This window comes from Halyomorpha halys, unplaced genomic scaffold (assembly GCF_000696795.3).
Source record: "Halyomorpha halys isolate HHAL.00 unplaced genomic scaffold, Hhal_1.1 Scaffold505.1, whole genome shotgun sequence".
NCBI lineage: Eukaryota > Metazoa > Arthropoda > Insecta > Hemiptera > Pentatomidae > Halyomorpha > Halyomorpha halys.
In genome coordinates, this window is record NW_027114634.1 from 630131 (window position 1) to 643253 (window position 13123).

General features: G+C 31.8%; 1 protein-coding gene across 4 annotated transcripts in view; it reads left to right on the plus strand.

Moving 5' to 3' along the window:
• Nucleotides 1-13123, plus strand: part of LOC106683675 (EF-hand domain-containing family member B) — a 41406-nt gene that overhangs the window by 6432 nt on the left and 21851 nt on the right. For 2 of the 4 annotated variants that reach the window (XM_067051780.1, XM_067051781.1), the window contains exons 4-9: nucleotides 4768-4840; nucleotides 4915-5070; nucleotides 5996-6170; nucleotides 9660-9807; nucleotides 11658-11831; nucleotides 12488-12713. In XM_067051780.1, the coding sequence (XP_066907881.1) occupies nucleotides 4778-4840; nucleotides 4915-5070; nucleotides 5996-6170; nucleotides 9660-9807; nucleotides 11658-11831; nucleotides 12488-12713 (942 nt within the window). In that variant the 5' untranslated portion in view covers nucleotides 4768-4777. The other 2 variants (XM_067051779.1, XM_067051782.1) reach the window with 2 other exon arrangements.

Sequence of the window (13123 nt, forward strand, 5' to 3'; positions counted from 1 at the left end):
ATATAGGGCGGGGTTAGAGAAGGCGAGAGAGGAGATGATACAATGATTGGAGGGTGATGTTAACTGGGTTAATGAGACCCTTCCTGCCCCACCATCTTGCAAGGGGAAATAGATGTAGTGAGAGAACGGAATAATAATTAGTTGAAAAAAGTGGGAAGATTATAAAAGAACTTAATTTGTCTTCGTGCAATGTGTTTTGTACTGTTTTCAGCTGTAGCTTGTTATGTATGCATAGCAAATTCCGTCTCTCAACTGACAAAACCTCAGTAAATCATGTGTAGCATACTGTTCTGATATTGCTGAATGGACTTGTGACTTGAAAGCGCTGAAGGGTTCAAGAAGTGTAGTAGGGGTGCACGATGTAGTAGTTAGGGTCTGAGTATAGTGACAGCCCCGGTTGTTGGTCCAGGAATTTATTGATGAGTTGATGGATGAGTTTGTATTGGGACACGGAGACAACTGTCTGTTTACAGTCGGGAGTTATCATGTTAGTGGCAAGATTTTTGTTGAGGTTGACTGCTGGATCACTTTGCAATTTTGCTACATAATGTGTTATGGCGTTGCGTAATTGTTGCTCCCAAAAGATCTATATTTTATAATTATAACTGGCGAGATATTTACCAAACCAAATTATTCATTTTAATTTGTATTCCGTATATCTAGGTACTCCTTTTTTTTTTTTTTTTTTTTTTGTTAATTCTAAAGTAAATTGTTTCCATGATTTCAGTTGCAAAATCAAGATTTTCTGTACGAGTCCAAAGTATCTCACCTCGGTTTCCAATTTCTTCCAACTGTTGGCGTATATTGACCAAAGAAAATATTCCAGGAAAATATAAGAAAAAAATGTATTACTAAGATTTTTTAAGATATTAAGTCTAGAATTTGCTGGGAAAGATTGTTCCTGAGGTGTAGTGATCATTCGAAAGACAAATTTTCTAAGTAATATGGTGGCTTTTACTGCCTCGAAAAAAAAGTGTCCCAACCCCGGCTAATATGATTCTTCATTTTCTGTTCCTAAAACCGGTGAATTATAAGGCTAAGGCCGCACAGGAGGAGACCTGAGGTGACTAAGGGACTAAGAGACCAGTGAAACCCTAGTCACCAGGAGCTTGCGTATGAGGAGCCACATAGCAATAAAGGTGGCCAAGAAATTGTAAATTGTTAGTCACCATAGGTCTCCTCCTTAGTCCAAATAGCTTAAATAAGTAAATATAAACATTCTAAAATTATTATTATAATTTGGACAAACTCCATTATTAGAGCTGTGAATTTGTTAGGAATTAAACATTAATATTTTAAAAATGGAAGGCTTTTTGTTATTAATATTTAAACAATTTTTACGCTTCGAAAAATATTATTCCCTTTTCGATTACTATAACTGAATGTAACATTAAAATCACATGTAGAACACATTGATTTATCATCGATACTGAACGCGTATTCACATTTTTTTAATTTTTAATACAAACAGGTAATATAAAAATACTAACTTCCATCAAACATAGAAATATTTAACTATGAAAAAAGTAGTAAGAATTATATTTTCGACTGCGGAACTAGATATCTCTTTCTAAGTACACTAAAGGATGTTCTCCTCATTTTCTTATAATTTGAACATTGTTCTTATACATATCAATTTAGACATCCTAGAGGTGAAAAATTGGGTTGAAATCTAGAGATCACGTCAATTATTTTAATAATCTAAAATCTCATTCTATCAAACAGTGATTTGCAATATACAAGTAAGTTATAAACGCTGAGTGCCTTGTGGAACTAAGAACTATTGAGTATCCTCTTATATCATGGGTGGCTACTATGATCTCACAGGAGGCTTCGATACTGTGTGTTCAATTATTATCAGTGTTACCAATGTCTGTAAGATAAAGGTACCGATAGTGATGAACCAGGATTCAGTGGATCAACAGAGCCAGGCTCTAACTTCAACACTTATCTAACGGCTTTTCGACAGAAGGTAGCCGAAAAGGAACCAGTCTTTCGAAGTTACCTGAACCTTAGAGGCAACCTATGAAAACCTACTTCTAGCCATTGTAAAGGAATAGATTAATACAAGCGGATGAAACCAATTCCAAACTTGGTAAGGAAACGAGCCTGAAAATAGAACCAAGTCTTAAGAATTTTTAGAAAAAGAAGGTGGAAGGTTTATCGAGTAACAAATCCAAAAATTCTTGATATGATATACAGAAAACTATTTCTACCATCTCTAGCTGAAGTCACAATTTCTAATTTGAATTGCCATCTAAGATATTCATATCATATAATGGTATTGAGAGACATCTTGCACTAATATCTATTTAAGCTGGTCATGCGCATTTTCATTGTTCAGGAAACGAAATAATAAATTTAGAATACCTTTAAAACTGTTACGATTTGAGGATCATCGGAAGTTCTCCTTCGAGGTGTACAGGCGCGCTGGTAGGTTAAAGATATGGTTTTCGACAAAGCGTATAATTGTATGCCTATGATACTACTTCCTCCTCCTCCCTAATGGACAGAATCCCACGATCTTATTTAGTTTTGACAAAGCGGCCGAAGTCAGTTCTGCTGGCACTGAGAGTCCTAGCAATGCATTAGGATTCTTAGTTATTACCTGCTACACGCTAGGTTATGTATAAAGTAGACACCTCTATGCCGGAAGGTGGAATGAAGTCCCGGTAATAGGGTAGGAAGAGTTCTTTTCAACTTATTGGTATTCATACGGCTTTCAACCAACCAACGTTCAATATATCCTTTTGTCTCTGAGTGGTATGCGGTGTTTCTCTTTTTTTCTATTCCTAAGAATACTGCAAGCTGTCGAAAGATCTCTATCTCAAACTTAAAACCTAGATCTGTGGTTATGCGAACAGAAGTGCCAAAGATATAAATCCATTTCTTGAAAGTGTTTCCACGAAAATGTCTGCTGTTATTTCTGTGATTGTAAATACAACGTGTGACTCTATCTATCATGGTGAAGGTTTGCCGTCAGAAGATAATAGTGGTTTCACAGTGCCAATGTGACATACTGAAAGTGTCCTGCTGCCTGAAATACCCCAATAGGTGTCTGGTTGTGCTTGCCTAACTTGATCTAAGGCACGATTTGCAAGTTTTAGCCCACTTGACTACGTCTTGGTACATCAAGGGCCATGATTAATATTCTGCAGTAAATTTTGATAAGCTGTGTACTTCATGGCTAGGTCCGTGTAAACACCTAAGGATCGATTCTCTAAAATCTGGTGTTATTAACGGACCTGCTTTACTGGTAGAGGTCACACAGACCACAGAGTTTTATTTTAACATTTCTTATAAAATGTATTCAAATTTAATATTTACAATTGTATATATTTATATACACATTAATAAATAACGAGATAACATAATCTGGTCTTTTTCAAACTGCTACGACTTAAAGAGCTAGTCCAAGGAGCCCAGTGGAAAAAGTGAGCTATTTCACCGCTATTTTATATGACATTGATGAAAACTATATACAATTACTAGTCAAAATTGATGATATTGTCAAGTATAGTTGAATAAAAAATTACGGCTGGCTGAAAACTTAAAAAAAAAAATACTTTTTCATTCGGAGCATTCAATCTTTCAATCTATAGTTCCCGACACATAATTTTTTTAAAGGTAACATTTCATAACAGAATAAAACTAACCAGTAGTAAGTGAATATATTCTTGGGAAATTGTATCTCAGGAATCATTGGACGTACAGATATCTATTAGCGTTGATCTTCCTAGGAGTAATAGTTTTTATATTTGTCAAAACAAATACACAAAATGACGATGTCTAGTTGATCGTACAAAACTTTTGTTTAATGAAAAATACATTTCAGGATCTGTTACAGGATACGGCTCTTTGCCAGCACTCAAATTAAAGCTAGTTTAATGTACTATAAAGTAATTTATAACATTTATTTTCGTAGGAGTGGTAGCTTTCATGATATTAGGAAAAATAAATTAATAGTTATTTGGACAAACTTCTATATGGAACAGAATATCTTACGAATTTTTATAGCGAATGAAAAATAAGTCCAAACATTTCTGGCTTAAACACAGAATATTTAAGTGAATTTAATTTTTCCAATTTAAAAAAATTAACCATCTTTGTTGGAAGTAATAAGCAATGAATAGATAAAAGATGTGAAAGGATTTGATAACTAACTGAAAGAGGAAATAAATGTTTTCCTACTTCCATAGCTGTTGTCAATAGTCAGATTTTACTTTCACTTATCTATATGAAAACACATTTTCATTCTAAATAATAAATAAATAGGTGTTTTAAAATTTACAAGGCTAATTTCATCTCAAAGTAAGATGGAACGCGAAAATGAGACCAATCACCCAGGTTATATGAACCGTATTGATACTAAGCTATACCTCAATTTTGAGAACACAATTTTTGTATTTTATACCTTGTATATTATTTCTAAATAAAAAAAAAAATAGTTTATTTTTTTTGGAAGATGGATTAAATGTAAAAAACTAATTTTTTTTAAAAAAAACGTTGGTTCATCAAACGTTAGTTCATTAATTGGATTGGATTAAAAAATATGTTTTGTAGCAGAAACCAAGAAATTCATTCAACATCTTTATTATTAGCATTGTTCAACGTCCAAACTGTCATTAATTTCTTTAACAGTTTGTGGTAAACATTTTTTAAAGTAACTTAAATGACATCTTATCAATTCATACAAATCATTACAAAGATTGAGTAATTGTTCAATATTTAAAATTATTCTTAAATTGCTTTTTTTTTTTTTTCTAGTTTTGGAGCTATGGCAGACAAACGAGCTATGGAAACGAAAAAAAATAGTGTACAGTCATCAAAAATCATTGGAGTAAGTCATCTTTCGCATTTAGAACAAAATTTGGCGATGGCAAATATTTTCTGAACCATAAGATTTTTTTCTAGAGATCCCAAAAAGAAAGTGTTTCAGAATTATTGAAATACGTAAGTTTAGAAGATGAAGTAGAAGCTGTAACGTCAACTCTCCCCAAACCAAGCGGCAAAAAATATCCTAATCCGCATTCAACTAATGCTAATTTAAATACTGGATTCCATACTCAGGTAAACATCTAGAGGAAGAAACATTGTTTTTTATACAGGTGCTATCAAAATGTATTGGGTTATTACATATACAGCCTAATCCTGTCAGACAATTTCCACTCACATTTTACGTTTTAAACATCATGGAAGAGGTTAGGTCCCATGTCTGTCTGGTGTGAAATTCATGTAAGAGGCCTAATACAACAACAAATTAGATCTTTGTGATATTTAGCAAGATTCTGCGGATTGGTATCTTAATGATCCCACATCAGTTTTGGCACTCCTAAATTTCGGAATTGGGCTGTCTGATTTGGAACGAAGTTTGAAGGAGTAGTGTGGAAATGGTCTAGTCTCTGAGGCTTAAAAAGTACTAATGTAACCAAGTGTAACACCTAAACTGAGAAAATATATCTATATTTTTCAAAATTATTTAAGCTATTGAATAATTCCAGATAATAAAAAATCTGAAATCATTCTAAATAGGATAGTTTTAGAGGGTTAATAAAAAGGTAGAGGCAGTAATGTTAATAGGGCATTGCAGATATTTTCGTTTATAATCGTAATTATTCCCCTGTGCTTAGGATGCAGATGGAACCAGGGGAAAATGTAACAGATTAAAAATAAATTTAGTAATTAGCCAAACACCCATCTCAGGAAGACCCAAATGTAACTTTCAAACGAGAATGACCCATATTCCTTAATTTAAAAAAATAAAAATATTTTCATAACAGTTATTCATTAATTTTAAAAATAAAAATTGTGTAGTAACTATTATTGTGAAATTTATTGAAAAATATTAATAACTTTGGAACTCTGCAAATAGCCAATTCATGGCAGATGTACACCATTTATTACCCTTAAGATAGAATCCTCATTCACCTCTGTATACTTAATTCTTAAATGAAAGAGACCATGTTCTAATTTCCTAATTTTGTTTTAATTGAAGGTTCAGAAATTGTTATCTCCGCCTAAAAAAAGGGTTTTTCAACATTTACGCGAAGAATTAGGTGAGACTGCTTACAAATCATACTGGACTACAGAATTGGGAAAAGCCCCAGATCAAGTACCGAACTTGCCTGTTGGGATGAACCCAGAAACTACAGTCTTCGGAAGACCATCCAGTAACTTTTAATATATTCATATCTATAAGTACACCTCCTTGACCTTAAGTTATAATGTTGTAGCATCTATTGAGAGAACAAGCCATAGCTCATACCAGTGGTTCCCAAACGTTTTTGTCCTACCACCCCCTATCCAGAAAAATATTACTTAGCGCCCCCTGGAAATTAGTTTTTTAAAATTTTAATAGCAATTAATAGGAAAAATATATGTATTAATATTTCTACCTTTTTCGTAAAATACAGTAAAGAAAGGTGTAAACTAGGAACATTGAACTTTTAAATTATGAAACTATTTCTTGAACTCAGTTTAAAATGTGAAACCTTCTAAAAAAATGTAATACCTCCTTTAAAAAAGTTAAAAAATTATTTATTAGATTGCTGCTACCAATTTAATACTCCTCAGCTCTATTTTCGTCAGCAGTAATCTTACATCACCGCAATTGACTATATGCAATTGGTTTCTTTTTTGTTAATGAATTGGTTACCGCACTGAACCTACGTTCCACAAACTATGATGAAGGAAATGCAATACTTTTGAATTACAACCCATATTTCAAGATAATCCGTTCGGATTGTTGATATTTTGCAACCAGAATTGTTGGTAGCCGCTTTTGAGTTTAAATTTCAATTCATTTATAGTTACTCCCATCAGTTCTTCTTGAAACTGTGGAAATTCTTCTGTGTTTCCACTTGAAAAAGGATCCAAAATCCAGTCGGTAATGAACATTTTCAAAATATCATCAAATAGTTAATTAAAATCTGAATGGAGAGCATCCAAGCGCTCACAATAAGAAAGTATGTCTTCATCTTTATTTTCTGCTCTTGATAAATTTGGAAACTGGCTGAATTCCTCACGTCCAAAGTTTCATTGGTACAGAAGAAGTTTTGTGACCAATGCAGAAATAACAGATAAAGTCATCACCTTGAAGCTTTCATTAAATTTTTTAAACAAGTCTGTCAAGTAAGCAATGCCACTTTTGGATTGAAATATATTGGATCAAATGCATCATTTTTATATATCAAGAACTCCAGCACCGATTTTAACAGTAGACAAAACCTATCTAAATAGGCACCCTTTTACAACCCTTTTTTTCTAAATCTTTTTTTTTTGTTTTATACTACCCCCCAAATGCACCTGCGGTCACCACCTCTCCCCAAAATCGCTGCAACACCCACCTACAGGGGGTGGTGGTGCCCCTTTGGGAATCACTTACTTATACGATGACCATTATGTGCATTAAAGTCCCACGGGTTTGGAAGGGCTACTTCGACTAGGTAAATCTACTAACTCGTAGATATTTTACCCACGTAGTGTACTAGTGTTATTATGCAATGTAAAACAAAGTTAATTTATAAATGTTAGTGTCAAGTGCCTTGTTTAAATCAACTTATATTTGTCCCCTCCATATCTCAGAAACTACAAGGTTTAGAAAAAAAAATTATAAAACCACTTTTGAAGAAAATTTAATGTACTTTAATTTTTAACTGAACCAAGTTTTCTTCAAATAAAATAATTTTCTACATAAAAGCAAAAAACAGATTAAACACAAGTTTAATAACATGTAAAACTAATTTATGTAATTTACTAAAACATTCAAAAAATGTAAAAGTTTTAATTTTTTAATGTTGGAGTTAAGTGCCTGATTTGGCTGGGCTATATCTACTCTGAGAATTATTGAATTATATCTGAGCTACTGCAGGAGTACCCATGCAGTATGCAGAGAGAATACTAGATATACCCGAATTGAAAAAAAAAAATTGTGAATTTGTATGAAGCAAAATGTTTTGAAAAATACACTTAAAGATATAAAAAATAGGTGATAGTGACCATAATCCCTCGGAAACAATATTTCAGAACGTGAGTGAAGTACAAAAATAATTCAAAGGAAGCTTCTAGAATTGATAGGATTCGATCTAGTGATGAACTTAGAATAAGAAGCAGAGTTCTTCACAATTCTTGCAGATACCTTGCTACATTTACATTACCTGAAATGTCTAATGAATAATTTTTAATTGCTAATATATTGTAAGAAACGGATTTTAGACAACGAGAATGAGTTCATAAATGTTGGCTGGAGGGTATACAAATAGTACCTAAGAAGTACAGTACAGGTGGAATTTTTTAAATATTTTATTTATAGATATTTACAACTGTATTAAATATATATATATATCGTACAATTAGTAAATTTATTAGTAAATTTGATGTAAGTTATATTACAATGGCATGATACAGTCTTGTGGAAAATCTACCCATTAGTAGAAATCCAATAACCCTTCTAGAGTAGAAGATCTCGAGGTCATCTGAAGAGTTTATTCAGAAAGTATTGATATATGGTTCTGGCCAAATTTATAACATATATAACATTGAGGTCCTGATGGATTACTTCATTTGCGACGAAGTAAAGAACATAAAGGATTTTGGATTGTAAGGATTGGATATGAGGGGAATTCGATGGTTAAATTAAGCCCCAAAGTTAAGCCCTAATAGGCGTCTTGTAGGTGTTGCAATAGTCGGAAACGAAGAGCTATCTTTTCGGTATTGTATAGGGACTCCAAGTTAGTCGTTTGTCCAGATGTAGTCCTAGTCTTGGATCTGTTCGACAGGAATGAGTGAAGCATTGCAAAAGGATACTGTAGGGCAGCAAGTAGGAGATTTACGACTACGGAAAAAGTCATTTTATTGGATTTCTTGAAATTTATTTTGAATTCTCAAACACCATGTGTTGTGTGACTGGAGGGTTTGGAATACAATATATGAGGCAACACATACATTTAGTCAGGCCATACTTGGCGAAGACAGCATTGAGATGGGTTGGGATATCACCTGTCTAAACTGTGTAAAGGATCGGACCAAGGATACGATCCTGAAGGGTACACCTGCAGACTGAGGAAAGTGGGACGAATAAGCACTATTGAAATTTATTCTGAATAATCTGTCAGTAACATAGAAACGGATAATGAGAAAGTATATAGGGAGTAGAGATTTTCTTGAAAACAAAAGAAACTATTAAAACGCCAATAAAGAAGAGGAACTTGCACTTGACCTTTTTCTGGTTTGGAAGATTTGGGACAGCATCTCGATTTTTTTTTTTTTTTTTTAGAAATAATGTAGAATGCCACTTTAACAAGTATCACTAACTGACTTAATAAAGTTTGTAAGGAATGGAGTGTCAAAACCAAACCTACAAGATTTGATATTATTATAATATAATATGATTAAGGGATAATTATAATTTAATAAGATCATATACATATATATAATAATTTAATTTTGTACTTTTTTTTTATTTCCTCTTCAAAAAACCTCCTCAGATAACTAAAAAATGTCACTTTTTGCTCCCTCTTCTTCTAACAATTTAAAGACGCGTCACAACCGCCTTTTTTCTTTTATTTATGTCTATAATGTGTAGTTTATGTCTATAATGCATAAATATGCGATATAGCAAAATATTATTCGAACGCCCTTAACTTTTTCATTGTTTTTAGAAACAATTGATGAACTGACAAATACTGTTAGCGATGTGGTTTTTCCTAAGAAACCGTATGGTGAAGTTGAACTTGAATATGAATTAGGATTAAATTTGTACAGGAGAACCCATAATCACTACCTACCGGGACAAAAAAGAGATCACCAGTAAGAACATTTTAATATTTATTTGATCATTCTAGCTAACTTTCTGTTTATGATAATACTTCATCTGATAACGAAGGTCATGATAAAAAGGTATAATTCTTCAAACCCGGCATTCAGCAAATAAATATTTAGTTTGAAAACCAAATATTTTCTTAGAGAGATTGTAATTCAAGCATTTATAGTATTAATTGTAGAATAGACACTAGTTATAAAACAATTAAATGTGATACACTTGATGTTTAACATAAACTTTGTTAAATTTATATAAGTTATCATAAAAGGTTTAGAAAACGGTATGATTTTTTGGTGGCTTTGTGTTTCATTTACATTTTTTGTCTTTTTTTTTCCGATGAAAAAAAATGTACGAAACACAAATATTGTACCGGTGCGAATCGTATGATGTTCAATAATGTAATTAAATAGTACTTTTTTTGTTATTAATAATATTAATTTTGTAAGATTTACTATCATGTATCTATTTTTTCGCTTTCCCTAAATTTTTATTAAGTTGATTACAACTGTAAACAAGGTGCTATTAGATTGGAAAAGTTTCAACAAGTTTATTTGTAATTTATTTGTTAATAGGTGAAGGTGTCACCTAATAACAAGGTGTGAACGAGAAAATTATGTGAAATCAAATACTGAAACAATTTCCCATTTTGTAATCTTCGTAGGTTTTAAGTTATTCACACATTTGTTGTTTCTTTTTGCTAAAATGGTATTATATTTAAATAGAGCTAAAGGTCGTGGATAGTAACGGTTATCTTAAAACTATTGAAGATATGTCATGGTTCAAATTAAATGTCATTCTTTGAGATTACTAAATGGGTAACTGGTAGAATAAAAATAATACTAAATAATCGTACAGTTGTATCTATTTTTTAATTTTGATCTCATACTCACTCACACCACCTCTGTTCGAAATTAAATTAGCTTCGTAAAGTTGAATATACCGTTGGAATGCTAAAGAAGTAAAATGACTTTTATAAAATCTCCTAAATCGTACCATGAAAATTCATAGTTAGAGAGTATAACGGAAGTTCTAGAAATTAATTATTTTTATTTGATTATTATTATTTATTTTGAGGCTGCAACAATCATCTAATGAAACATTGTCCAACTTAGTGATTACTACTTATAGGAAATTCATTGTGTATTCCGAAAATAGTGAAAACAGTTGAGAAATATTTAGTTACTTTTAGATACATTTGAATTTTTATTTTTAAAAAAATATTAATTAACTAACCATTTATGGTTTAACTAACCATATCTCAACAACGGTTCTATGGTGAAGTTGGTGAGACTGAAGAGCTTTTTTGTCTCAACTAATAACCCCTCAATTACTTGCATTTTCTCATGAAACGCCTTGTACAGTCACATTAGTCCTAACCGAGCAGAGCTCTATTTTTCTCGAAAATTAGTCTCGTAAAGCTGTAAGAAAAGCTGAAAAACTCTATTGGAGCTTCAATTATAGCCAATTAAAATTAATTTATATTATGTGCTATATATGTATTTAAAAATCAGGATGTGTATGTACATATTTATGAATGTAATAAAAGAATATCTTAAATAATCATTTGTTGTACCTCCCACAACACTTAATCTTAGCCGGCTGGTCTTTCAAATGCCATTTCAAGCAATCGGACTAATTATTTTTAAACTGTTAATGCAATGCCACACTTAAATGGAAAATGGACCTGTGGATTTATAATTAATCAGTTATAAGTGTAAGTTTTCTATAGTTCATTTAATCTATTGTATTTCATTGAAATATAATCGTTTTGTAAAAGCTACTTAAAAATTTAAAACTTATTTATTATGATCGGTAATATAATGATGACATGTTGCAGCTATGACGCTCCTGAAAGTCTTGTTTTTGGTAAAATGGGGGAATATAACAAAACTGGAACAGGAGCGAAGAAATGTCTCCAGTGGTTTGTACAATCAAATGTTTCAAGAACTTCCAAAAGACTGGCTAAGTTTAAAGAAAGAACATATGCACCATTTGGCCAGGTGCTGTCTCCGTAAGTATTTCTGGAAGCTTATGCTATTATTATTATTTTTTTTTTTTTTGTGAAAATGTATTAAAGTTTTGCAACACTCTAACTAAGCCGATAATACCTAAAATTCATGTTTTAAAAGATTTTTAAGCTTAGTAACTTAGTAGCTGACAAATAATATGATATTTGCTTAGGGTGTTCATACTGGTATTCCAGGATCCAGTGTACCCTTTTGGTAGATAAATTCATCTGACGTGCCCAAGCCAGTGGAGTTAACCTTTTTTGATAAGTAATATAATGTATGGCTTCTGAAATAGTTAAATGTGTTCCTTCAAATACTTCACTTCATGTTTCATCCTTTTTTATACTAAAATTCATCTCAAAACCTTCTTAGCAGAAGAAAATCTCCTTATTTAAAAGATTGATTATCTTATACTCCACCAACAGAGCATATAGAGTATACACTGACAATCTAAAATATTGAAATATTTAAAACATAAATGAATTACCTGTCAGGGTTAATTGTATTTCACTAAAAACAAAGAATGTTTTCATACAAAGTCAACAGATGTGAAACTGCACTCATAAAAATAGTAGATTATTTCCATTTATTGTTAGAAAGTTAGCAATAATAAAAAAAAAATCATTGTACATTTTTTTAAATAAGAATGTTACTATAGGAATAAGAACATTTTGGTAGTGGGATTAGATCATACCTTCGGCACTAAAACTAAAACTGACCAATCTGGTGCTCGGAATGCAATGAGATTTGTTCCACTGAACAATGGTAAATATGCCATGGGAGAATTTATTTCTTACATTTCTGCATTAAGAAACAAGTTAAAGAAGAGAGTACCTCCTTTTCCATTTTTTGAATTGTTGGCCAATTTCAAACTACTTGATCAGGTATGTTATAATTATTAATTATACTGATCACATATACTCCAATTAGTAATAACATTGATAAAGTATATCACAATTTATATTAGTACTAAAGTAAGACAAATCCTCAATGGGTTCCTAAAGATGAAATAATATATAGTCGTTTATAAGTTAAGTATCGGCGAAAGCCAAATGTCAAAAAAGAGAAGGAATAAGATGTAACACGTGTGAACTGCTGTAACATACTAACTTTATTGGGTTTGGTACATCTCTTTATATGCATGCGATCAGCTATTCTTCTCAGCCAGCTGACATCGAAATAACAGCTGACTAAGGCTGTAACTCCCCCCCACCAGTTTAAGAACAATCCTCGTAAACTTCAACTATACAATAAATTAATATAAAATACAACAACAATAACTATTTACAATAAA